The 27,415-nt window shown below is 38.3% G+C and overlaps 9 protein-coding genes across 9 annotated transcripts; 6 read left to right on the top strand and 3 right to left on the bottom strand. All coding sequences in view use genetic code 12, as the record gives it.

Annotated features, from left to right (window-relative positions):
* Positions 1 to 786: 786 nt before the first annotated feature.
* BUB1 (protein kinase) lies at positions 787 to 3,474 on the bottom strand (the record flags this gene model as incomplete). Its single annotated transcript, XM_051818086.1, has 1 exon — positions 787 to 3,474. The coding sequence occupies one exon, from the start codon at positions 3,472 to 3,474 to the stop codon at positions 787 to 789; it is 2,688 nt and encodes an 895-aa protein (XP_051673679.1).
* A 232-nt stretch (positions 3,475 to 3,706) lies between these two features.
* CANMA_000704 (GPI-anchor transamidase subunit) lies at positions 3,707 to 5,533 on the top strand (the record flags this gene model as incomplete). Its single annotated transcript, XM_051818085.1, has 1 exon — positions 3,707 to 5,533. The coding sequence occupies one exon, from the start codon at positions 3,707 to 3,709 to the stop codon at positions 5,531 to 5,533; it is 1,827 nt and encodes a 608-aa protein (XP_051673678.1).
* Positions 5,534 to 5,578: 45 nt separating this feature from the next.
* On the bottom strand, positions 5,579 to 6,472 carry CANMA_000703 (Elongator subunit; the record flags this gene model as incomplete). The annotated part of the gene is made up of 1 exon (XM_051818084.1): positions 5,579 to 6,472. The coding sequence occupies one exon, from the start codon at positions 6,470 to 6,472 to the stop codon at positions 5,579 to 5,581; it is 894 nt and encodes a 297-aa protein (XP_051673677.1).
* A 176-nt stretch (positions 6,473 to 6,648) lies between these two features.
* On the top strand, positions 6,649 to 9,861 carry CANMA_000702 (mRNA-binding U2 snRNP complex subunit; the record flags this gene model as incomplete). The annotated part of the gene is made up of 1 exon (XM_051818083.1): positions 6,649 to 9,861. The coding sequence occupies one exon, from the start codon at positions 6,649 to 6,651 to the stop codon at positions 9,859 to 9,861; it is 3,213 nt and encodes a 1,070-aa protein (XP_051673676.1).
* A 124-nt stretch (positions 9,862 to 9,985) lies between these two features.
* CANMA_000701 (uncharacterized protein) lies at positions 9,986 to 11,188 on the bottom strand (the record flags this gene model as incomplete). The annotated part of the gene is made up of 1 exon (XM_051818082.1): positions 9,986 to 11,188. One exon carries the CDS (start codon positions 11,186 to 11,188, stop codon positions 9,986 to 9,988), a length of 1,203 nt encoding a protein of 400 aa, XP_051673675.1.
* Positions 11,189 to 12,064: 876 nt separating this feature from the next.
* On the top strand, positions 12,065 to 13,246 carry CANMA_000700 (Smc5-Smc6 complex subunit; the record flags this gene model as incomplete). Its single annotated transcript, XM_051818081.1, has 1 exon — positions 12,065 to 13,246. The coding sequence occupies one exon, from the start codon at positions 12,065 to 12,067 to the stop codon at positions 13,244 to 13,246; it is 1,182 nt and encodes a 393-aa protein (XP_051673674.1).
* A 2,163-nt stretch (positions 13,247 to 15,409) lies between these two features.
* NCP1 (Ncp1p) lies at positions 15,410 to 17,455 on the top strand (the record flags this gene model as incomplete). The annotated part of the gene is made up of 1 exon (XM_051818078.1): positions 15,410 to 17,455. The coding sequence occupies one exon, from the start codon at positions 15,410 to 15,412 to the stop codon at positions 17,453 to 17,455; it is 2,046 nt and encodes a 681-aa protein (XP_051673673.1).
* Positions 17,456 to 20,025: 2,570 nt separating this feature from the next.
* On the top strand, positions 20,026 to 21,420 carry IPK1 (inositol pentakisphosphate 2-kinase; the record flags this gene model as incomplete). Its single annotated transcript, XM_051818077.1, has 1 exon — positions 20,026 to 21,420. One exon carries the CDS (start codon positions 20,026 to 20,028, stop codon positions 21,418 to 21,420), a length of 1,395 nt encoding a protein of 464 aa, XP_051673672.1.
* Positions 21,421 to 22,289: 869 nt separating this feature from the next.
* Positions 22,290 to 24,584, top strand: PMT6 (dolichyl-phosphate-mannose-protein mannosyltransferase; the record flags this gene model as incomplete). Its single annotated transcript, XM_051818076.1, has 1 exon — positions 22,290 to 24,584. One exon carries the CDS (start codon positions 22,290 to 22,292, stop codon positions 24,582 to 24,584), a length of 2,295 nt encoding a protein of 764 aa, XP_051673671.1.
* Positions 24,585 to 27,415: the final 2,831 nt, after the last annotated feature.

The following is a 27,415-nucleotide window of genomic DNA, read 5'->3' as shown; positions in this document are numbered from 1 at the left end:
AATTTATTAAGCCTATTGATGCTGATTTGACAACCGGTCTTGACGAAATTGAAGCCCACGAAGTGGAATATTATGCACAATTGGAAGAAAGCAGTCAGGACGAAAAGAAGAGTAGGTGGAAAGGGTACTTGAATTGGATATTCTGAGTCTACAAAATATTGACATATCACAAAAGCATTTACATATTTTACTTTAGTTAGATTGTGTATTAGAATCTAATGTTATCTGGTTTTAAGAACAGAAAATAAGACAAGTAAATCAGACTATTAATACAATTGAAAGTAGGATGTTGGAGCTCCTGATGTAATGGCTGGCTTTTCTTGTTTGTATGTAGTCTTTTGTTTTTGACTTTCTCCATCTGAAAGTGAATCGTTTCTGGGTTAGTTACATACTTCTAACCCCATGATAGCCTTCACCGGTCATCACTGGAAAAACAAAGGAAACTCCTGTGATTAGGACACATTTGCGTATTAAGAGCTTGCTTATCTGACATTAAGCATTTAATCCTTCTCCTCTGAGCTTATCATTAACCCTCAAAGGATACACATCTTCGACATCATCTTATTTTTTGATCACTGTTATCCTCCCATTCTGGGCCAGAAGTGGCAGATGACTTCAGCTTCTGAGGGATCATTCCATCAATTATTTTCGACTTGAAATAGCCATACAGGATTCATATCGAACTCACCAACAAATATCCTCTGAGTAACCCTGTACAGTTCCGACATCTCGCAAATTGAAAGAGCTAGTATTCGTAGCTGGGATTCTTTCCTGTACCATAAACATTTACATCGTTGAACCCAACTCTTCCTCAAGCGAAACAATTGACCCTTTTAAATTTCCAGCTTCCGAATAATTTTCCAACCATTCCTCAAGCTTCCTTCTAATTCTCTTCAAGTATAGTGCATTAGCTTGATGGCCTATCTTGCTATTGGGGTTCAACAATACTTCGAATAGTTCTTGCCATAACTGGGGCTGCCAGAACTCCGATAAGGAGCGCCTTATTTGCACTCTTTCATCCGCTGATACAAATTGTAAGCTCTCATCAAAAAGTAAAGCATGAATAGTGTTGGCCAAACCAAAATAATCAATTTCAAAAGTCCACGGCTCACCATCCATCCACGCGAGAAAGTTATTGCCTAGATATGGGCTGGACGACAAAAATTTAGTTCCTTTTTGAAACTCTGTTAAATCAATAGACGCACCAAAGTCTATTAAGGTGAGTCGTTTTTTGTCCCAGCCGTATTTCCCACTTCGGTCATAAATTTGGGAAAAGCTTCGGTCCTCGCGTGCAAAATTGATCATACAATTCTCTGTATTAACACATCCGTGAATTATGTCCATCCCATGCAAAGTTTCTATAGCTTCAAGCAATCTAATTGAGAAAAACACGGCTAGGCACTCGTCAATTGGTTTCCCCTTTGCCTTAAAAAGTTTAATCACTTCCATCAAATTGCCCTGAGGGTAATATTCAAGCACTAGAAAGCTTTCATCGCCAAAGCTGAATAAACTTTCCGCTTTAGCAAATTTCTTTTCATGCGATAAATCATTTAACAATCTTCTGCGTACACGTCGCAATATGAAAAACTCCCATGAGGTCGCTGGGCGCAGCACTTTCAACACTTTTAGGCTACCTGAATCTGACTCTGCCAAGTATACAAGCGAGCATTCTTGTTTCTTAAAGCATGAAATCAAAGAGTACATCTCATCTCCTAAACAGTCGAGTATTGTTGGGTGCGCCGTGTTTTGTGAGTTGGCATCTGTTATCCTGAAAAATTGGTTTGCAATCTTATTCGACTTGTCGAAATATCCAGGATAAGTAGTCAAGGGGATTACCAAATTCTGCAAAATACCTGTTTTTATTTGAGGGTCAAGTGGGTCTGTCGTATTTAGCTCTGGTGGCCGTTTGGCCTGTTGTTGGAGAGGTGGATGGAGTAAGAATGGAGAGCTTGTGTAGTTAACACTTTGTGCATTTGCAACAGGTTCATCAACCTGTGTTGCAACAAGAGGCTCTTGATATTCTTTGGGTATCATTTTCTGTGCGTGCAATGTTTCTGTTACGAAACTATCCAAGTTTGTAACCGTTGGTTCCTCAATTCTTGTGTCGGAAAAATCTGGTTGTTCATACGTCTGCGATGCTTGATTAAAAATGCCAAAGACTTCGTTTTTGGCCATTTTTGAATACATGGTAATAGTAGGATCCTTGGTGGCGAGTTTAGATGTTAGTGTATCATCAATTGAGGGAATAGTAAAAGTCTTGGTCTCCGTATCATGGTCCTGGTTTAACATTGCGCTATTCTCAGGCTTTGTTGCCGTTGTTTTAGTCTCTACGCGTCTCTGCATTGCTAATAATTCGGTTGGACTAAATTCGGAATCGAGCTCGGGATACAAAAGATCCATATTCAACATGAGTTTTTCCGCCCTTTTCCCTGGTACTTCAACGAGTGTGTATACATTTAGAGCATCTTTACAAGGATGAATCAGTCTATGAATCTCGGGAGTATCACCTCGTGAAGTTGCTGAGTTGGGTGGATTGTCACAGAAGACTTGTAATTTTTCAGTAGCAGTAGAAGGTCCTGTGTGTTTCTGTCGCAATATCTGGCCACTCCACCTTGTTGGTGCTAAGGTATTTTCCTTTATACGGCTCCTTTTAGCCTCCAACGGTACATCCTGATGGGCGTCCTTCTCAAACGCTGATCGTATAGAATTCAAATTTTCATCGGCATTGTCTTGATAAACGTCAATTTTACTCCTTTTACTCGGTTTCTCCTCAGATTCAGGTTCAGATTCATGTTCGATTCGCCTTCCTTGCTTCAATGATAGAGCATTCCTAATATCTTCACTAGGTGGTGAAGCGGAAATATTCTTTGCCGCCGTACGTGCTTTGAATCTCTCAAAGGATCTCTCAAGACGTCCAATAGGGAAGGCTTTATGTTGGATTCCTATTTCATACACACCATGGGCATCAGCAAATCTATCCTTCAATTCCAAGTGACGAGCAAACTCTTCATAAAAAAGGGCCAATTCAATTCCAATTTTTTTGGTCGCTAGATATATATATGCATCCCTCGGTGTATCATGATAATCAATATACTCGAGCCATACTTTCAAATACCTAGAATCATTTTTGTAAAGGGAAATATCTCTAAATTTCGATGCACACCGCTCCAAAAGGCCAAACAAATCACTAAATGTATTGGCACCTTGAGGGTAATTTCGATGCGTCCAATCTATGTAGCTTAGGTATACCTGTAACGGGTCATCCAAGTCGTCCAAGTTCCTGAGCTGCAATTCGAACTGGTCTCGTTCTTGTTGTAGTTTTGCCTTGAGGCCATCTAACGAATAATTTCGCGAGTTAGCCAAGGTAGTCGCTAGTTTTGACACGGGCCTCCCTCCCTGTAAAGGCACTAGATTCTCTTTCTCTTCCTCTATAACATCAACAGCTACTTTAGGTCTCAGACTTGGTCGGTGCATGTTCATTATAGAATAAAGTCAATGGTTGTGTGATGTTTATTTTGGATTAAGAAGAGAGTCGCGTATAAAGTGTAAACAAAGCCGCAAGGCAATCCGTTTTGATCGAATTTTTGTTTTGTTTTTTTCTTTCTGTTTCTCTCTTTCGCGTGGGTCTAATGATTGATGAACACGCAATTGAAATTTTTTAATTTTGACACCATTTTTGTCAATCGCAACCAACTGAGCTGTTACTATGATTATCGTACGAGCTTGTCTCATTATGGCTACATATTTTAGCTTTGTCTTGGGAGATTCTTTCTATCAAGAGACACTAAACTTGAGGCCGTTGCCCAGAAACAAATTGCTCTCAACGTTTGATTTCAAGGTACAGTCATTGCAATTTGACACTTTTTATCAAAATGACTCCAGCAGCAGTAGAAACTTGAAAGAGAGTCACTATACCTTATTTCCCAGCTCCATTGGTCCAATAATAGAATCAACGAACACTAGGGAGTTGTCGCTAAGGTTTACACAGGGATGGTGGGATGCACAGTCATGGGGCAAACTACCGTACGACGGTTGGTTTAGTGGTGGAACTGGTGTTGAAGTAGTAGCTTTAATAGAGGCTCCAAGCATAGAAGTGGCGCGGAAGCATTGGTCAAAACTAACCAAGAATTTATCGGGATTTTTCTGTGCATCCTTGAACTTTATTGACAACGATATTACTACATTTCCAAGGTATTCGATTCTGGATGCCAACACTGGTAATTATGAGCCAGAATTTGGAAACAAACTTTACTTACTTCGTGCGGCATTACCTAGTGAGCCTATATGTACGGAAAATTTGACGCCCTTTTTGAAGTTATTGCCCACTGGAGGCAAAGCTGGAATTTCGTCACTTCTAGACGGGCATAAAGTGTTTGACTCCTTATGGCACGGAATGTCTATAGATGTTGTCACAGAATGCGCCGAAGATGGTCTTTGCAAATTGAACTTGTACCAAACTGTGAGCCAAGTTATTGATATTGTTAGATCTTTGCGCAAGAAGGAAGAAGGAGGGATACCCAAACCTACCCCCGGTGACAAGTTGAGATGTGACACTAGTAAGGAATATAACTTATGGCAATGTTTTCCCTTGAGTGACCCAACTGAATTGCAATGGAGTTTAGAGACGTTGTATGGACGCACTATTAAAGGACCAGCGTTTGAAGGTGATCAAGAAGTGAGTAAGGTCCTGATAGACTATGATCCATCTGCGTGGAATATCACCTTGCAAAAGGAAAGCTCCACTTTTGTTGCAACGAGATCTCTACAAAGTCATGGATCAAACACAATCGTGGAGTCAATAGTTGAACCGTACGACTATGACTTTAAATTTTTCACTTCCAACTCCACCAAAGTGGTGCCCATTGAGGAGCCTCCTTTATATGCCTCGCGCTCGTTAACTGGTTACTCATTGGACAAGGGCGGCTTGCGTGTTGTTTTTACTAATCCAGGACATAAAGATGTTGAGTTTACTTATTTTGAATCATTGCCCTGGTTTATGAGACTATATCTAAGCACATTAGATGTTACTTTGAAGAATTCAAGTGGTGTCTTTAATGTCAACAACCACTTGCAGTTCATAAGGAGTAGTTATTATAAGCCAGCAGCTGATCGCGAAAGGCCCTCACATTTGGAATTTGTTTTCAGTGTCCCTCCTTTGCTGACGTTGGCAATGACGTATGATTTCGATAAATCATTGCTTTTATACAGAGAGTACCCACCAGATGCAAATCACGGATTTGATATCGAGCCGGCCGTCATAAGGGTGAGCGATAGAGATCATCACGGTGGTTATGAATTTCGAACAACCAGTTTGTTGCTAACTTTGCCAACTCCCGATTTCTCAATGCCTTATAATGTTATCATTTTAACATGCACAGTTTTGTCACTTGCGTTTGGTACAATGTTCAACTTGCTAACAAAGAAAACAGTTACAGAGGAGGAATTCGAGCTTGCTGCCCAGAATACAAAATTTTCCAAATTCAAGCGATCCGTACTATCAAGAATTGGAAAGCTCAAGACTAAGGTAGAATAGTTTACAGCAACGCACTTTATTTATGACTTCCTATATAAGCCTATTTTAAAATGGATCTTCATATGGGTCCTCCTCGTCATAGTCATCGTCCTTCTCAAATTCGTAGACAATTGCACCTCCAGCCGAGCCAAGTGTCTCTTGGGCTTGCATGAAAGGTAACTCAACCTGTTCTCTGGCCAACTTCTGTTTGTTACTAGTAGTTAAATTGAACGTAGTCAAATTCTTCAACATTTCGTCTTCTTCGTCATCATCTTTTGCTCGGGAAGCGTTGTTTAGTATCTCATATGTATGACTTTTGCTTTGAATACTAAACCTGTACACCAATGATCTGCCTGACTTTCTTCTGTTTGTTAATGTAAGCTTGAAAACGTCACTATTTAATTGTGCATTGATAGGGAAGTTCAATCTCAAAACGCTTCTCTCTATGGTCTCTTCATCAACTGACTGGCTCAATAAAGGCTCAACTTCAAAAATGGTGCTAGCAATGTAGGTGAGCAATGAGAGACTGGATGGATAATTTGCATGTCTAGTGAATGGTGCCACACAATTTGTATGGAAGGTAGCTATGAGCACCACATTTGGACCCACTATATTTGAAATAAATTGGGTTAAATTTTCATTCAGAATATAGTTCAATGAGTCAATTATGACGACCAATTTTGAGGTTGGTGAAGCATTCTTCATTTGAGTCTTAATGAACAGTACAACCTGGTCAATTGCAACTTCAGTACAGTCAAAAAAATCAGTTGCATAACGTGGTCGATTGACTGTTTCATAAGACAAGTAAGCAATTTTGTAATTGTGATTGAGATGATGCACATACTCCTTCATCAAATAAAACGATGATTGAGTTAAGGAGTCTAGGATTAGGTGGAACGATGAATTCTCCCGTAGTGACAAAATTCTAGATAGTAAAACCGTAGCATTTTGGTTCGACATTTCTGATTGCTGGTGTGTCGATTTGCAAACTGACTTCCGATGGTAAAACTCGATGGATTTTGCGCGGCTTAACATTTTTCTCTAATTCCGCAGAGCAAAATTTAGTGGCACATACAATGTCATACACGCACACACACACACTCTCTCTCTCTCTCTCTCTTTCTATCCACCAAGACATGCCAAGTAAGGGACCTAAGAATAATCTAGCTGGAAACTACTCAATCCTGGATGTCTTGAAGAAAGAACTACTCAAGGAATTTGAACGTGATGATTCCACTTCGAACAAGACATTACAAGAAGACATAAATAAAAGTGACTACAATCGACAGAGATTTCAAAGAAATGTGGACTTGAACCTTGATGAGAAGAAGTCCTATCAGAAAGTGATGCAGGACCGAGCTCTAGAGCTAGATGAGGCGAAAATAAACCGTGATATTGCTGAGAAGGAGAATAATGTAGATACTACAAGAAAGAGGAAGTTGAGTGCCATACAAGACAGCAAAGGTGATGATACTGGTGAACTAGTGCCATCTTCGTCTTCTGTACTAGCAAAAAGCTCTACATTGGAAAATGTGCCTATTGTTGAAGGAGTGCCCTTGACTGATGCCATTTTGGAGAAGATCCTACCACAGGGGTTCATCCAGCTAAAACCTCCGCATGATTTTCAGCAAGATGCACAAGCTACACATGATATGATTCTGATAAGAAATGATTATTACGTACCTCCAGTGAATCAATCCAACAATATTCCAGCCTCTTTGGTTCCGGCAGAATTAGCGGGCTTTGAAGGTCTCGAGCACGTCAAGGAAGAAGATGTGAAGCATTTTGGACATCTTTTGAAGCTAAAGGAGGAGGATCTTGAAGAGGACAAGAGAAAGGAATTCCAATCGATGAAACTTATACTTAAGGTGAAAAATGGTTCCCAAATCACCCGGAAGCGAGCCATGAGGTCATTGACTGAAAATGCAGTGAAATTTGGGCCGCAATTGCTTCTAAACCAGATTCTTCCAGTTTTGTTGGAACCTATGATAGGTGAGCAAGAGCGCCATTTATTGGTTAAATTGGTTGGTAGGATCATTAATCAATTAAACGTGTCAATTGGGCCCTACACACAAGACGTGATCCACGTTTTGTCGCCATTCTTGATTGACGAAGACTCGACTATACGAAACGAAACACGGAATATTTTGACAAGTTTGACAAAGGTAGTTGGCTTTGCTACCATGATTTCTACGGTGAGACCAGATTTGGACCATGTTGACGAGTACATGAGAAATCTTACTTCAAGAGTTCTCGCCATAGTGGCAAATACCCTTGGCCTTGCTCAATTCATGCCTTTTCTAAAGGCTGTTGTCAAGTCTCGAAAAACCTGGACGGCAAAACACACAGGTATCAAGGCTATCCAACAGTTGTGCATTCTTTTAGGTAAGGGGAATGGGTCCCCAATTTTGCCGCACTTGAGTCTTATTGTCGAAACATTGGCACCAGCAATAAGTGATGAGGTTCCTCAAGTCAGACGTATCGCTGCAGCAACATTTTCTCTGTTGGCAGAAACTGTGGAACCCTATGGTATTGATGCATTTGAGCCGGTTTTAGAGCGACTTTGGAATGAGACACGGAAACAAAGGGGCAAAGGCTTGGCTGCATTCTTGAAGTGCATTGGCTCGCTAATCCCACTTATGAACTTTGACCCAAGATACGAAGAGTATACAAATTTTTATACGGCGGAGTTGGCATTCTTGGTGTCGCAACATTTTGCGACCCCGGAAGAAGAGATGAGAAAGACCATATTGAAAATTATACTGAGCTTGCCGCTTTCAAAAGGTATTATACCCGAGTATGAAAAAAAACTTGTGAAGCCATTTTTCAAGGCTTTTTGGACCAGACGTACAGCTTCGGATAATGCACAAGTAACAAAACTTGTTATCACAGCAACTAATCAGTTGGCCTCCCAGTTTGACTATATAGCAATTTTGGGCTATGTCACACACTTTGCTAAGGATGAGAACGAACAACTTAGGCGGTTAGCGGTTGAAGCCCTTTACACAATTGTTGCAAAAAACCCGGATGAGTTGATAGAGGTGAGCCTTCGCCAAGTTGAATCTTTGATTGACGGTGTTCTATTTGCTTTCCAAGAGCAGACTGTACAACTGCATGTCTATCTACAGGCATTCAGTACGGTGGCAAAAGCTTTAGGTGTGAGGATGGAGCCACACCTTAATTCGATCATCAGTTCAGTGTTGTACCGAATGAAGAATAAGTCGCCGGAAGTGAGGCAGCAATCTTCGGACTTGATTGCTGCCATTGCTCCAGTAGTCAAAATATGCTTCCAACATGACGACACTCTATTGGAAAGGTTGACATTGATATTGTACGAATCTTTGGGTGAGGTATACCCGGATGTGTTGGGCTCAATAATTAATGCTTTGTATTCTTGTGTCAATTCTATTGATACAAACACGTTATTGGAGATGAATAACCCATCGATAAACCAAATTTTGCCTACTTTAACTCCAATTTTGAAAAATCGTCACGAGAAAGTACAAGAATCAAGCATTCGGTTGATTGGGTTGATAGCTACTAAAAATGCAGAGACCATAAACGCAAAAGAGTGGATGCGTATTTGTTTTGACTTGTTGGAAATGCTAAAGTCAAACAAGAAAAGAATAAGAATTGCAGCAAATGCAACGTTTGGCCATATCTCAAAAACTATTGGGCCCCAAGACATCATTGTGATGCTTTTGAATAACTTGAAAGTGCAAGAGCGACAATTGAGAGTTTGCACTGCTGTCGCTATGGGGATAGTTGCAGAAAACTGTCAGCCATTTACTGTTTTGCCGGCAATTATGAATGAGTACAAGACACCAGAGAAGAATATCCAAAATGGTGTTTTAAAAGCGTTGAGCTTTTTGTTTGAGTACTTGGATGGTAATACCACAAAGGACTATGTATTCGCTATAACGCCTTTGTTGGAAGACGCGTTGCTTGACAGAGACTTGGTGCATCGTCAAATTGCTGCCACTGTTGTCAGTCATATTGCTTTAAACTGTTTTGGACTGAACTTCGGTCTGGATTATGATGAGGTGTTTGTTCATTTGTTAAATTTGATTATGCCCAATGTTTATGAGACATCCCCACATGTTATTTCTAGAATATTAGACAGTGTAGATGCATTGAGGTTGGTTTTGGGATTAGGGATTTTCATGAATTACGTATGGGCAGGGCTATTTCATCCAGCAAGGAAAGTTAGAGCACCGTTTTGGAAGATTTACAACAGTGCCTATATTCAGTGTAACGATGCTGTTGTACCGTATTATCCTAGTGTGCAGAACGTACTGGAAGAGGATAGCGCTAGGTTTGCGATTGAAGCGTTGGATTTACGATTATAATGAATTATGTACTATGTATTTTTAATGCAAGATAAACTAGATAAAATATTGAGAAATGAATGGTTCAATCATGTTCTATCAAAAATCGATGATGGTTGGAATAAGGTAATGGAATGCTAGCTATTTATTGTGTATGATGGGGATCTATAATCGCGAGGATGTTTGCATCAATGAGATCACCTTTATCATGGATAGCACATGGAAGTAGTTGTTGTTGTTGTTGTTGCCCTCTCTCGGTCCCATTAGTCATATTTCTTCCATTACAGTAATAATCATTATCTCGTTTAGGGAGAACTGGGTGTGAGTTGTAATCTTCAATTCCGACCATGTGCTCTCCACCATTAGCAGCACCCTCATCTTCTTCTACTTCTTCTTCCCCTTCTTCAACCTCGTCATCCTCTTCCTCAAAATCTTCGCCATTCTCTTCTATAGGTAAGGGTAATTCCTCCTCGTTGAAATACAATCTGTTCACATATCGAGTCACTCTTTGGGCTTGAAGTTCCAATATGTCATCTATATCAGCCAAGTCTATCTCTGCATCTGAATTACTTGTTGTTTCTGAATTTGAAACCACACCAGGGTAACAATTGAGGTCAAAACTGGATAAGCTCTCGTCACAAGCAATAGCGAGTGGGACCGAGGACAACCAACTGCGAATCTTTTCTCTGTATCCCATATTTGCAGATTTCTTAGGATTTAAATAGTCATAAACATCAATGTTTTCAACCAGTGACATTTGTAGCGGTTGCAAAATTGAAGAATTATAATTATTATTACAAAAGTGTTTAGTTCTAGCAAACTCCAATTCAGCGTCACATGGCAAATTTCGAGGAATTTGTTCTTTATTACCATGAAAGACGTCAAATTTAGGTGAGTTGAAACAGGTGTGATGTTCTGGTTGATTGGGTTGAATTTGCTGTTGCTGTTGCTGTTGCTGTTGCTGTTGCTGTTGCTGTTGCTGTTGCTGTTGCTGTTGCTTCTGTTTCAGCATCTGCTTGTGCTGTTTAAAATCATCCCTTCCTTCGTCCTCTTCTGGAACTTGTTGTAAAAGACTTTGTGGTTTTGGAAAGTTTTGCTCTTTGGCGGCTATTTGATTAGAAGAAGTACTAGCAGAAACAATTGGTAATCCTTGTGCAGGTGTAGTGAATCCGGGAATGAAAGACAGGTAACGGTAGTTTTGGGCTCTTGGACAAAAGTCAAAATGGTCCTGGTTGCCAAATTGGGGCAGCAGCATCTTAGTTGTTGGATTGGCTGCTGAAGTGTTGGAAGCTTGGTTTGGTTTCAAGTATGGCATCATAAGTTGATGTTTAAATAAGTTACTACTCATGACCTGGTGGTGGTGAATGGTGGGAAATACAAAGCAGTTTCTACCTCTTTTAGCTCTCAGGTAGCGTAAAAAGGTAATTCTGGTGGTAAAAGTGGTTTGAAAGGTTTAAAAAAGAATGTGTTGTAAAAAAAAGATTAAAAAGACAAGGTGTGTGTATAGAATGATTGAATGTATATGGATATTAACAGTAAAAGTAAACGTAAAAGAAAATAGGAGAAGTATTAATATTAGTAGTAGTAGTAGTAGTAGTAGTAGTAATAATGTATTGGGAGGTGGGAGAAGAAAAAGTAAAAAGAAAAGAAATTGTGCTGTCAAAACATTTGGTATAAAATACTTTTACAAAACATATTATCACCCACATAAGAAAAGTAGAAGTGCTTGTAGTGTCAATTTCAATTGCAATTGCAATTGAAATTGAGTTGTGGTAGTATCCATTTTTGAACATATACTTTACTGGCTATCTTTTGCGTGAGCTAGTTTCAGCTTCATATAAAGGAGCTACTGTATATACATATAAAAAAGTTTTGCAACACAATTTTATTTGGTAATAGTTGTCAAAGTGTGTGTGCGTGCTTGTCGCTACCGAATATCATACTCGACAGCCTTAACATAATACAGGACTCAAAAATTATACTGGTTGTAGGGAGATCCATCTCAGGGTTTAAAGATTTTCTGCTGTGGTTGTCCTATATGGTAAGGAATTGGAACTTCAATGTGCTTGCTTAGGTGTCAATACACGAAACGTACTAAGCACAAACGCGTGTTTGTTTTTAATTTCTTTTTTTATTTTTTTTTATCTTTTTTATTTTAACTTCTTCAAACGGTACTCAGTAGCCACCACAAACCCCCCCCCCCCCCCACTTTATTTACACTAATATGCCTAAAAGAAAGATTCCCTTAGAAGAACTCGACATAGATGACAATGGATATGGTAATGGTGCTGCTGATAATGATTATATCGACAGTCCTCAACCAAATCCCAAAAGAAGACAAGCACAGGGAAGACCTTCAAGGAATCAAAATGAACAAGCTGACGTGGAATATGAAGATGTGAACAACCACAGCAACTACAATAGCAGGGGCAACAATAATGGCGCACTTAGTTTAGATCGCGAGGAAGATAAGGCGCATGACGTTAATTACGTCGTAAAATTAATTTTAACCAAGGATGCCAGAGGTCAAAACTTTCAGAAGCAGCATATTAATCAATACCTCACTAACAAGAGGTTCAAGACCGACTCGTTGCTAGATGATGCCATTGCCATTTTGGAAAATACCTATGGCTTAACATTGGTTGATGCACCCACAGTAAAACAGGAAAAGAAATTCAATGCCACACAAACAAAGCAACGACCTGAAGCTGCTGACGACCTAAATAATGCTAATGGTGAAAAGCCCATAAAGAAGAATCCACCTAGAAACAGGTTCTTCGTAGCCAGTAATTTGCTGAAACAAGCGCAGGAAGTATTGGGCGAACTATGGATGAAGAAGGTTGACAGCTCGTTGGACAAGACTAAAATCGGTGATGCAAAATTCTTTATACCTAAATACAAGAAAGGCGGATTACCCAAGCTGAACATGGAACTTGTAAAGACGGGGATAATGATGCTTGTAACCACACTAGTGATATTGTCTGAGAACCACATCATGGAGTCACAGTTGGTGAGAAGTTTGAAAAAATTTGGTATATCTGATAGTGTTAATATAAAAAATACCAACTTGAATATGAATTGGGAAGACATTTTGAAAGAATTGGTGAGTCGAGAATATTTGAATAAGGAGCATCTAAATACCGATTCAACAAATGATAAGATTTTCGATATATCATTGGGAAAAAGAAGCTTGACTGAATTGGCACCATTAAGGGTGTATGACTATATAAAGACTTTGTATGGGTCTGATTTTAACGAAGTGATAGCTGAAAGAGCAAAAGTGACGATTGAAAGGGCGTACCAAGTCCTGTTGAAAGACGAGGTTGAGGCTGAAGCAGTAGAGGCAGACGATTCGGAAGAGACTAATAGACAGGAGGGTGAAACGGTACCCATGGTACAAAGCTGACTTTACGATGTGTGTGTGGAGAGAACAATTCTGTGTGTGAACTTTTATACATGAACGTTAAGTCCAATCATTGTCATATATTTGCTTGGTAATGGAGATTAGGGAATCATTGTTCCCTATAACATTTGTCACCAACTGGAAGTTTCTCATTGAAATGATACAAAGAAGCCTAATTCTAGAAATAACAAGTATGCACTACTGTTGCATTTTGAGACTTTGGTACATTGAATGAGCTGCTAGAGGTTGTCACTGGGTATGGAATCTTGCAAGAATCTGAGATTTTTGACTATCCTGTTGATGAGAATAATGGCTCTTTAATGTGTAGATGTATTAGTTGTTCAATAAATCAAGAAACAAGGTATATTTAATACCATCTGTATAAATAATCTCTACTGATGATTTTAGCTTCATGGTTAGGCCAACCTTGAACATTTGCTTTCTTGTTTTGTTTCTATCGTTTCTTAATTTCGATTTTGTGTAAATTGGTTAATTACGTTGTGTGTTTACCCCACCAAAGCAGCAAGCTGTTTTAGATCAAAGGAAGGAGAATAAATATATAAAAGAAACGAGAAAAAGAAAAAAGGGGAATTAACGTAAATTACCATTTGTGGTTGAGCTAGCTTTGGCCAACAACGTTGCTCTTTGTTTCTTATTTGAAAATATGATAATCTTTGGTAATTGTTTATAAGCAAAAATCTAATTGCGTTGTACATTTTTCTAGTAATTTTTGGCACCAAAATGGAGTTAAACTTTGGAAAATGAGAATTAAGTTGCACCTTTTTTGTACCACGAATTTTAAATTTCGAACTGTTATGGGATGAAACGAGGTAAAACAACCATACGTCTAATATGCTTTGACATTTTCTCTTTTTTTCTTTCCTTAAACCAAGGAAGCGGAAAGTTCCTGTTGAAGAAGCGAAATTAACGCACAAAAGAGAGAGGTGACGGACTTAAAGATGGCTATTATTTGCTTCGTTATTTAAGCCATTAGAAAAAAACAGGACTGAGGAAAATTTGAAACGGAAATCGGGATGGGGAAGCGGGAGTGGGAGTTGGAGCGGAATTGGGGGAGCAACATTTTGTCGGAGGTTTGTCGAATTATCATGTCAAGCTTAACCTACTTTTTTTTTTTCCGTTTTTTTGTGCTTCTTTTGCATGTGCTAAATCGAGCTTAGGACACCATATTTTGGCCTGAAAGAAGAATTGACTTGTGTGTGGTGTGTGTGTGTAGTGTGTGTTCTGGGCAAAAACACTCATACAAAAGAAACAGAATGGGGGTGGCTCATACAGTAGCACAGAAGGTAGGAAAGTTCAGAGGGAAAATATATTGATAATAGTGATTTGAAGAAAAGTGCAAATGGTTTCAACTGTCACCAAGGGGAATTCGGGAACGGAGAAAATAGATGACTCTACATGATCCAAATTATGACCTGAAGATCAAACCCATTTATGATTTACCCCACGTCAAAGGAGATAAAAAAAAGTAGAATGCAAATACGACACATTGGAAAAAAGCGACACGTCAAACAGAGTGAGAAAAAAGAAAAAAAAAAATCACAAGATAAAATTTTGTAAACAAAATGTGTGTGATAATTCTCCAGCACCTTTGATATGAGAGACTATCTCCTCTGGCTATGTTGTCAGTAGAATAGTATCATATAAGTTACGGTTGGCTTCATATGAGCACATATTGGCGTTTATTTACTTATGCTTGTGTTCATGTAAATCTATATAAAGCTGTAAATTAGAGGAGATGTCCGATATTCGCATCATTTGGTTTATTGTTAACAACAACAACAACAACAACACCACTTTTTTTTTATATTTTATTGTTTTTTTTTTTTTTTCAACACTTTAAATTCTTCTCTTAGTTTTTGTCAAGTTTCACACTCTGGTGATATTTTTATTTCTTTCTTTCAATCATTCTTCAACACATTCTTCTTTTTCTTTAAAAATCCAAGCAGCTTTTCTTTCATCTACTACTACTAGTACTACTAAGACACTGTTTGATATACAAGATCGACCAAAGTACTTAATTTACACCCCCCCCCCAATTAATCAATTAAATAAATACCATTTTTTTTTTTTTTAATTTGCATATTTCGCATAACAGAATCATCAACATCTTCACCAATACACACTAGATTTAATCACTGAAATATCATGGCATTGGACAGATTGGACTTGACGGTTGTCATTGTGTTGGCAGTTGCAGTTGGTGCTTACTTTTTAAAGAACCAATTCTTTTCTAAACCGGAATCGAGCGGGTTCTTGCATACAGATGCTGCTGGAGGCAATTCTCGTGATATTTTGGCCACATTGGCGAAAAACAATAAAAACACGTTACTTTTGTTTGGGTCACAAACCGGTACTGCCGAGGATTACTGTAATAAAATGTCTCGTGAATTGAGTGCTAGATTTGGTTTAAAGACTATGGTTGCTGATTTTGCCGATTATGATTGGGATAATTTTGGTGATATTAAGGAAGAAACTTTGGTGTTTTTCATCATGGCAACCTATGGTGAAGGTGAGCCAACTGATAATGCCATTGAGTTTGTTGACTTTTTGGATAACGAGGCTGATACCTTGAGTACCTTGAGGTATACTGTTTTTGGTTTGGGTAATTCAACCTATGAGTTTTTCAATGCTATTGGTAGAAAGTTTGACCAAAAGTTGGAGGAGAAAGGTGCTGAGAGATTTGCTGAGTACGGTGAGGGTGATGATGGTCAAGGTACTATGGATGAAGATTTCCTTTCTTGGAAAGACGGTGTTTTTGATTCCTTGAGGAATAACTTGAATCTTGAAGAAAAGGAATTAAAGTATGAACCAAGTTTGAAGTTGCAAGTTAGAGACGACTTAACCATTGATGATCCTTCAGTGTCTTTGGGTGAGCCAGATAAGTCTTATGTTAATACCAGCTCTACTACTGATTTATCTAAGGGCCCATTCGATCATTCTCATCCTTATTTGGCTCCTGTAACTAAAGTCAAGGAATTATTTTTTACCAAGGATAGGTCTTGTGTTCATGTCGAATTTGATCTTTCTGATTCTAACTTGAAATACACCACCGGTGATCATTTAGCGGTTTGGCCATCCAATGCTAATGAAAATGTTGAGCTTTTTTTGAAAACATTTGATTTGACTGACCAACGTGATGCTGTTTTTGACTTAAAGGCACTTGATTCAACTTATCAAATTCCCTTCCCCACCCCAATCACATATGAAGCAGTTATTAGACATCATTTGGAAATCAGCGGTCCTGTATCAAGACAGTTTTTCCTTTCGATTGCTGCATTTGCTCCAGATGAAGAGACCAAGACAAAATTGACCTCTGTTGCTAACGACAAACAACAATACGCAGAAGAGATTACTCACAAGAAGTTTAATATTGCTGATGGATTGTTGTATTTTTCCAATGGTAAGCCATGGACCAAGGTTCCCTTTGAGTTTTTGATTGAAAATGTGCAACATTTAACTCCTCGTTATTATTCGATTTCATCTTCATCATTAAGCGAAAAGACAAATATTGATATCACTGCCGTCGTTGAAGCGGAAACTGAAACTGATGGAAGAGTTGTTACTGGTGTTGTTACCAATTTATTGAAGAATATTGAAATCAACAAAAACTCATCATCAGATAAGCCAATTGTCAGTTATGACTTGAAGGGACCTCGAAATAAGTTTCACAATTTCAAACTACCAGTTCACGTTAGAAGATCAACCTTTAAATTGCCTACTAGTAGTAAGACGCCGATAATCTTGGTTGGACCGGGAACTGGAGTTGCACCATTGAGAGGGTTTGTTAGAGAAAGAGCACAACAGTTGAAGAATGGAGTCAATGTTGGACCATCATTGTTATTTTATGGATGCAGAAATGAAGATGAAGATTATTTATACAAGGATGAATGGCCACAATATGCCAAAGAGTTGGGCGAATCATTTGAATTAATTACGGCATTTTCAAGAGCCAATCCTAACAAGAAGGTTTATGTTCAAGATAAGATATTGGAGCAATCGGCCAAGATTAATCAATTGTTGCAAGACGGGGCAATAATATATGTTTGTGGAGATGCCAGTCATATGGCTAGAGATGTGCAAGCATCATTGGCCAAAGTGTTGAGTCAAGAAAGAGGCATTGAATTGGAAAAGGCTGCTGAATTGATTAGAAGTTTGAAAGTGCAGAATAGATATCAAGAAGATGTGTGGTGAGGAGGTATGTGTGTCTTGTTGTGGATATATATAAATAAGTTGTGAGAGAAATTCAAATTTAGACAATATTGGGTTAAAGTTGAGTTTAGTCAGGGTTTAAGGGGTTGTGGGCATTTTACATTTTGTGACAGACAATAATACACATACCTAGTGAAGAAAGATTGTAGGGATAGTATGTTTCATTACTTGAGTGAAGTGTATTGGAAGTAAGAACGAAGGGGTGGATTATTCATTCAGTGAAAGAGAAAAAGGTCAAGCCAAAGATGAAAAATGACTTCCCTTTCCTAGACAATTTCTTCTAGGAAATGAAATAAGAGAGATGTCTGATTCTGTACTTGGTATTGAACTTTTTTTTGGCAGTACACATGACTACAATAATATTAGAAGGGTTCATTAAAACAATTAGACAATTTTAAATAAATGATGTGTCATAGACCAGAACAATTAAGCCCTTTTTTCCACTCCAGACTCGCACAACACTTACAACAAATATAAAGTATATAGCGGGATGAATCAACGAGTGCATTTACTACCTTTAGGCTCCGAAAGTTCAGTATAATAAAGTTCGTTTGATCTTATATTAACATGTACCTATGTACTCGAATTTAACCTAAGTTGATCATAGCCCCTTTCCATAATTCTATGGAAATGAGCCATTCCACGATTCCCTATATACTCTTCATTCAGCAGCTTTCCTATATCGCTTCTGAGCTTTGTGTTTACTTCTTCTTCTTATGTTCATACTTCTATTTGACTCGGATGAGCCAGATTATTCCCTTTGCCGTAAATTAGTCTTCTCGAGTCAAATTTTCACATTCTGTGGTAAATATCCATTTTGTTAACCTAGCATAGTGGTATGTTATAGAGTAAAAGTCAAATAAAAATTTGCGACATCCAGTGTAAATGGTCTTACTCTCTAACTAACTAGATTCTTTTCTACAAAGCCAACCATACATGTCGACAATTGTTTAGATATCTATTCTTCTATATATAGAAAAGAACTACCTTCCTTTTTTTCTTTCTAAATATGCTTTACATTTCGTATTGATATATATATATTTCTTCGGGAGCATTCATTTTATTTTGTACTTTGTACTTCGTACACTGAATAAGCTTGGCTAGCTAAAGATGAATCAGGGGACCATTATACATGAATACATACACTTACATACATACATATACACATAATATACAAGTAAAGTAAGGTACAAGTGAAATAATATATATATATAATGTTACACAAAATCAGATTAGCTTAAAAATAGAAACAACAACAACAACAACAACAACAACAACAACAACAACAACAACAACAACAACAACAACAACAACAACAACAACAACAACAACAACAACAACAACACTTACACCTCACACCTTGCACATGCTTATATTGATACCAATACTGATACTAAATCCAATCACATCCAACAAAGATGTAAGATAATTTTGTTGTTGTTATGGTAATTCAAAGGAATAGAACAATTGCAATCTTTCCACAATTTTGTTTTATTTTCACGCAACTGGTAGCTCTTGGTCTCTTTTTTAGGTTTAGAATATTTCAATTTATCACCTTAGTATTACTACTTGTAAAAATATGCGTTTATATATATATATATATATAGAGAGTTTCTTCTCTTCTTCAACATACTTTTACTTATTATCCCTTGTCTATGTTGTAGTTATTCTTTTATATATGTGTTGTTATTAACTATTTAGATCTGTGTCTCTCTCATTTGCCTCTCTCACAAATTAAAAATTAAAAAAAAAAAATTTTTTTTTTTTTGAAGAAAGTTCAAAATAAAGAAATAATATAAACAGAGTATATTATACTACTACTACTACTACTACTACACATACAATACCATATATATAAATCACCATCATCATCATCACTACCACTACCAATCACCCATAACATACTACAACTAATATACCACCACCACCACTTCAACTACAATTACAATTACAACAGCAAACACTGATTAAACACCACACATTTATTCTTCTTTCTTCACCACATTTGATTTGATCCTTTAGAAACATCCACCAACCAATTTACCCACACCTACCACCCACCACACACCACGTATATACACACACCCACCACCCACCACACACACAGACTTTTTACAAACAAATCACCATTAACTACCCACATACTTTGATATATTTTTCTACAACTGTCACCCTCCCCTATTTTTTGCATTTATTTATCTATTTATTTATTTGCATTGGCATATATATATAAACACACACACACACACTATCACATACACTCACTCGCAGTTTTTACTTTTATCATTACAAACAACCAACCAAATTGATTTCTGCTACTTATCGCCATTTTACTCCAAATAAACTGACCTTCTCTCTTACAGTTCATCCACCGCCACACCACCCTTAGTCTTAGTAAACAAACAAACTTCACCACGCTATCCATATCTGTCAAACAAAGAGGTGAAACCTAGATCAACAACAACAACAGCAATAACAACAGACGAAGAAGCACAATTGATTAAGCTAAAGAAGCAACTAGACAACATTATAAACCTACAGTCCTACCAGTAATGGAAATATACAAGATTACTTCGCCCAAGGAATGGTCATATTTTGCAAATGGATCAGCCAACATTTTATTCAAATATACTGGGACTAATGACTATTTGACTCACAAACTATTACGACTACGTTTACTAAAAGAAGACGAAGAATACATCAGTACTTGTGAACTATATGACTTTATCGAATTGAAATGCAAACACTTGTTTCCTAAACAAATTATTGACATTCAGTTGATTGTGTTGACATCTGAATTTGTCAGGGGATTGGATAGTAATGGATTCAAACTACAGTTGAATGAACGATATGGTTTGTTAATTCCAAATATATTGGATGGGAACTACACTAAAATTGCCCTACTGAAACATTGTCAGTTATATTTGGGTAGTGATGATAACTCTGACATTGACTCGCCTATTGCAAAACAACAACAACAACAACAGCAGCAGCAGCAGCAGCAGCAGCAGCAGCTAAATCAGACTAATTACAAGACTAATGACTACTCTTCTTTGACACAAGGCAATGGTATGGATTTTCAACAGTCTCACATCAACAATAATATCATCCCCGATGGTCGCCTGGCTAATAATATCAATACTGCCACCAATGTTCCATCGAGCTTGAATAGTGACATCAATTCAATAATATTTGAAATCAAACCTAAATGGCTATACGACAATAAATCGTCAAACTATTGTCGAACTTGTTCACTCAATCAATTACGCAATGTTCCCAGACACTTTTGCCCTCTCGACTTGCTATATCCAACCACAGTTGACCAAGGACTTGATGATATATTTTCTAAAATCCCCTCAGATATCATTGAACTAATTGAAATCACAAACAACTTCCCATTGAAGCAATTATTTCACAAATTTTTGTCCAATCCTGATCACAACGTTTTTGCCAAATTGAAGCAGTATCAAAAGATTAACAACAAAAATGATTTAATTGAAAACTTGACCTCGTCCCTGGATGTATCACAAAACTTGTCATTGGTTATGACTTTGCGTGATGTGGGTTTATTTATAAAATTTGAAAAGTACGATAAAAATAATGATATTCATAATTCCCACAACAACATAAACAATATAATTATATTACCACCACCATCAGCAAAGCAGATCAACGGGAATACCCACTATGGTTCACCATCTAAGTTGGAAGCTTCACATAATAGTTACGATCAGGATCAAACTCAAACTGAAGATTCAATCAAAGGTTATGATGAAGAGGGACAAAAGTATCTCGTTACATGCAACATATACGACTTGGATCTAAAGAGCAGGATGAAATACAAGTACTGGCTACAAGTTGAACATGAGCTACAGGGAATATATAATCTGAATAATCCAAATTGGAGGCACTGTTGTAAATATGGGAGTTTAGGGAATGCTAAGTAGTATAATAAGCCGTTGTTTTTTAGGTTTTGTATAGATAATAATAATTAATAAACATAAAAGAGGATAATGAGAATAATAATAACGTAAAGGCATAGACAATACAGAGAAATAGCATTGCATGAACATCAACAATGCTTGGTGTCTCGATAATCAGCTGCTACTTTGCAGTAGTGATGGACTAGTACACTGTAAATACCAACTGAGTTTTTCCAGATTGTTTCTACCAGGTTTAGTGGACAAGAGGTTAGAGATGAATTAAAGTTAAGAGGACCCAGAAACAAGTTGAGAGAGAGTTGCAAATGAAATGAATTCAGTAGTTTGCAAAGTCATGGTGCAGAGACATCGTAAATAAAAAAAAGACCATGACAAGTGGGTTCGTAAAGGAGGAATGGAACACTTCGATATTTGGGCTCCATAGGGCAATACTGAAGTTGATTCAAGCCGAAATTGGAATTTGGTAGCTAAATATAGCATTAATGGATTGAAGTTTGCTGCTTGTGAGTTGTAAGCCACTGCTGACGGCTGTTGGTCGGAGGAAAGCACAAATAATGTCCTTGTATTTCGACGGGTGCTGATTCCTTTGCAGATTACTCTTCTATAAGATAAAATTGAATGAAAGATATGTAATGTTTGGTTTAAATGGCTTCCCCTCTAGATATTCGAAACAACAAGTTTCTTGTACATCACAAATCTATTTTTGTAGGCAACACGCCTGCTCTCGGGGGAGGCTTGTGTGAATATTCTTTTAACTTCTGGATTATGTACAGTGGGAGAATGGAAAGAACGCGAAAATTCGACAGAATGAAATACCGATCAAGGTAAAAAAAAAGTCTACCACAGCATTCTACATTTTAAAGCAATTGTGAGTTATGTCAACCTTACTGGATGGGACATTAAGTGCTTCTTCGGGATACTCCAAGAACATTGGTGAATCGGCAGTTCGCAGAAAACATGCAACTTCGAATCCCCATCAATCCAATAGTACTGACTGGGAAACAAATTCCGAAGACAAGGAAGTAAGAGACATCATAGAGAAAACGTCAAGGTTGAAAATAGGAAGTCAACAGTCGTCACAATCTGCATTCGTCAAATATATCAGCCCATTGGCTCTAACCGCACTATCCGCATTGGTACGAATATATCATATAGATGCAGCAAACTACGTGGTTTGGGATGAAGCTCACTTTGGAAAGTTTGGCTCGTATTACTTGAAAAGGGAATTTTATTTTGATGTTCACCCTCCATTAGGTAAACTTCTTGTTGCATTGTCTGGCTATTTAGCAGGATATGACGGTTCATTCGAATTTGAAAGTGGAAAGGCTTTCCCCGACGACATGAACTTTGCCTTTATGCGTCTATTCAATTGCTTGTTTGGTATACTTGTCACACCCTTGACTTACAGAACCGCAGTATTAGCTGGATTTGATCAGTGGACTTGCTGGTTTGTTTCACTAATGGTAATATTTGAGCAATTATCACTAACTTTGTCTAAATTCATCTTGCTTGACTCAATGTTGCTTTTCTTTACCGTGTTTACATTTTTCTGTTTGGTCAATCTTCACAAAGTGTGTCTGGAGCGAATGGAAATGTCCAAACTTGGTTTCAAATGGTTTTTATTAACGGGAATATCGATTGGTTGTGTTTGCTCAGTAAAATGGGTGGGCCTCTTTGTGACAATTTTGGTGGGATTATATACAGGGTATGACTTGATCTTGAAGTATTTTCAAGTGACTTCGACAGATACGTTGAACTGGAAAACATATGTCAAGCATTGGATATTGAGAGTTGCTTCATTGATCATCATTCCTATCACTATATACATGCTTGCTTTCAAAGTGCACTTCCAGGTATTGAACCATACTGGTCCCGGTGATGGATCTATATCTACTTTGCTACAGGCGTCGTTGGTAGGAAACAATTTGCAATATGGGCCCCGAACTGTTGCTAGCGACTCACTTGTAACAATCAGATCACAGGGCTTATCTCCCAACTTGTTACACTCGCATGCCCATAATTATCCCGAAGGATCGGGGGAACAACAGATCACTACATATGGATTCAAGGACGAAAACAACGAATTCGAAATTGAAATTGCGAATCAAGCCGGCACAGGCGGATATGTGGTACAAGAAAATTGTATTAGATTAAAGCACTCAAAGACGGGATGCTACTTAGGAGCACATCCACTTGCGGCACCAATCACAAAGAAACATTTCGAGGTATCCTGTTCACTGTTGTCGAACGTGTCGTTTACATCACATGAGTGGATTCTTGACATACAGTCACAGGAAACTTCTCCATCAGACCAGTTTCGGGACGAAAATGAGCTGGAATTGCATCCTATATCCACAGCATTCAGATTAAAGCATAAAGAACTAGGATGCTATCTAGCCACCACGGGAAACCCATTACCTTCTTGGGGCTATCAACAAGGTGAAGTTGTTTGTAAATATCCTTATTTGTCCAAGGACAAAACCACATGGTGGAATATTGAAGAGCATCGCAACGAAAATTTGGAAGCACCTGCAGTCGAATATGTACCCCCCAAGCCCAAATTTTGGAAAGAGTTTGTGCTTCTAAACTATGGAATGATGGCCTCGAATAACGCTCTTGTGCCAGACCCAGACAAATTTGACAAATTGAGCTCTGAATGGTGGGAGTGGCCAATATTGAATACCGGTCTAAGAATGTGTGGCTGGGGGGATGACGACACAAAGTATTTTTTGATTGGTAATCCTTTTGTAACCTGGATGTCGAACACCGGAATCCTATTTTGCATCGTATACACGTTGTTTTCCTTGTTTCGGTACCAAAGACAGAGTACGAGCAACACAGACTCGATTCAGTCCATGGTAGTGCAATGCTTACTTCCCTTCCTCGGATGGATCTTGCACTATGTACCATTTATTCTTATGGGAAGGGTAAAGTATTTGCACCATTACGTGCCTGCATTATATTTTGCAATATTCCTGGCTGGATTTTTGATGCAAAAGCTTGTCGGACAAAACAAATTATTTCCTCCAGTTTTGAAAATTGCGGTATACTTAGTCGTCGACGCATTGATTATTTTTGCTTTTTGGTACATGAGAGATCTTGCTTTTGGGATGAAAGGGTCTTCCAAGCAGTACCAGAACTTGAGATTGTTGAACAGCTGGATGATCTAAACAAATGCGGAGTTATAGGGAGAAGATGAAAGTTATCCAAAGGTCTTTTGGTCTTTCGTATGTCGTTGGATGTCATTTTACACTATTCGAAAGACACATGATGTGCTTTGGGTAACTGGATTAGTAAATTAATTAGAAACGAGATACAGAGCAAAAACACACGATATAGTAATCTCTATAGATTTGGTCACTGCTAAATAAATCAATCGCCACTACAATGTCAACTCCTATTTTATACTCTTAACGTGTTCGTTTTTATCCAATACCCGGAACATAATACTTTCGAACCGTCGAAAGACTGTTGACAAGCAATGGCAGTAGTTATTTTGAGCTAGACTGAGATGGAGATATTGGCAGTTGAATATGCATGAAACTGGACGCCATAAATTGAACGAACAGGAGACATGACTGTCCTTGAAGTCCATCTTGCACTGTATGGAACTGTACGGAACCGTATAGAACTGTATAGTACTATATAAAAAAGTAATCAGAAGTAGTATTCCTCTAGAACCTGCTACACCGGTAATCTCAAGTAAGCAAATGCAGCCAGTTAAATCTACAACGAAAGTGGTATTGGCTCCCTCTTCACTCCATTCCCCAACGTCTCTTTCTACAACAACTTCTCCAGAACTTGCAACCGAAGGTTATAGAGCAGTTTACAGCGTTACAATAAGAAGGCTCGTGCAGGTGCCAATTTCGGGGTCAGAGGCAGAGAATATTTTGATATGTCCTGGCTCTCCAGGCGGCATCCAAAAAATTAAGGAGACCGTTATTAAAACACCATACATGTTAAAGTAAAGGCATTTCCAGTAGGAGTTTATGTCAAGTGGAGTGGATGATTGTGGGAAGGTTATGTTTGAGCTTGGAGTATTGAATGGAGCTGTACGAGTGACCAACTGACTCGAATTAGACGAGCACTGCAAATTGGCTTGCACTTCAATCAATATGTTAACCGACTTGCTAGGTTTCTCGGAACAAAGTGTATCCAATACCAATTTGCTTACATGGAGAGATGGTGAAGCTAGGACGACTTTAGGGCCATTTACTTTTGAGGTAATCCCAGATAGTGCCAGTCAAGTCTGTCCTATGGTAGCCAAATGCTGTCCCTAGGAGATGTGATCCAATTGCTATGACTTCACCATTCCTACAAGCTCATGCTCAATTATTGAAGAAGGTATACACTGCCTACCCAGATACGAATAACCTGGGAACATTATTGAGAGAGAGAGCGAGAGAGAGAGAGTAGGGTTGCAAGAGAACAATGATTAACGCATTATGTCGGATTGAAAGGCGCGACACAATATTGTTGCAGGAACAACCAGCATCGCCTACCCTTATGAAGGNGTGACACGATATTGTTGCAGGAACAACCAGCATCGCCTACCCTTATGAAGGAAGGCTTAGAAATCGCAATTGAGGCAAATGGGAATCAAAGTGTATGAGGTGCTGTGAACTGAGTCTAAGCACCATCTCAAGCTTCCCAATTCCAATCATTTTCATGGTTCCACTACAGAATGGAAGGTGAGCTGTATTTTGCTTACTAAGTTCGGGCTACAATTATGATCTTCGGTCGTTGCCTATTGAAGGGAGATATGGTTACCACAGAGGACGCAACTCAGCAGGGATCTATGGCACTTCAACTTCTAAATGCAAGGTAGATGTTGAGATCGATCTAAGCAACATTCCGACCTTGCTGCTGATACATATTGTGAAGGACCAAAGATGCTGGACCGCCAAGTGGAGAGGTCTTGACGAAAGGAAACGAGAACTTAAATTTGGGACGCTTCAACACCACTAAAGAGAGCTGTGGATGCACACGAATTGTACTGAAACATCAAACAAGGAATAAAAGCAGGGATTGTTACGAAAGCCAATTGGAAGACTCCCGAAAAAATTCGCGGGGACAGAAAGGCTGCACAGCTAAACCACAAGGCACGCTTCTTCAGAGTAGACATACTGTTGCTCATATCATATTACTAGCCCAATTTTGGGGAAACCATAATGCAAATGTTGGAAAGAAATCTATTGAAGGTATTGATGGATGATAACGAACCCATCGATGTCATCTTTAGAAACCTTTTGTTGAATGGCAGTATCTGACATTATTGTTACTTGTTAATTGTTATATCCTGAATTGTATGTATTCTAGGTACACACTATATCTAAAGCCATAGACCAAATAGGTCAACTATTATTCTATTTACACTCTACAATACATGGTTCTAGGATTTCCGCGTATCTGTATCACACAAATGAGCTGCATAATTGTAATTCCTTGAATTCCAACAACTAGAATACATTTTAAGTAACAAATAACAATAAGTAATAACAAGTAACATCAAGTAACGACAATATCATCCACCGTCATGCAACAAAACCTATCGAAAGATGACACCGATAGATTCGCTACTACCCATCAACAACTGGCACCGACTCACAAGTCATTTATTCCAACGCATCTGAACCTGGAGCTTAGGACATAGTAGCTTCTGCTCGCAGCATCGACGGCGTTTCACTACACCAGTGCTATCTATCAACTACCAATATGTTCATATCCAAAACTTACACATTGTTGACATGTATTAACATTCAACGAATTACAATTATGCAGTTTGTGTGTGTCATACATATACACGGAATGCGATATCCGTGTAGTATAGAGTATAAGTAGAATAGATGTTTACCTTTCTCTTTTGTAGGTGGGTATAGTGGTTTACTAGAATACATACAATTCAGGCTGCAACAACTAATAAGTGACAATAATATCGGATACTGCCATTCAACAAAAGGTTTCTAAAGATGACATCGATGGGTTCGTTACCATCCTTCAA

This window comes from Candida margitis, assembly GCF_024628925.1.
Source record: "Candida margitis strain CBS 14175 chromosome Unknown scaffold88, whole genome shotgun sequence".
NCBI classification, from domain to species: Eukaryota; Fungi; Ascomycota; class Pichiomycetes; order Serinales; family Debaryomycetaceae; genus Lodderomyces; species Lodderomyces margitis.
Note: the sequence above shows the minus strand (reverse complement) of the source record. Positions and strands in the feature narration are given on the sequence as shown.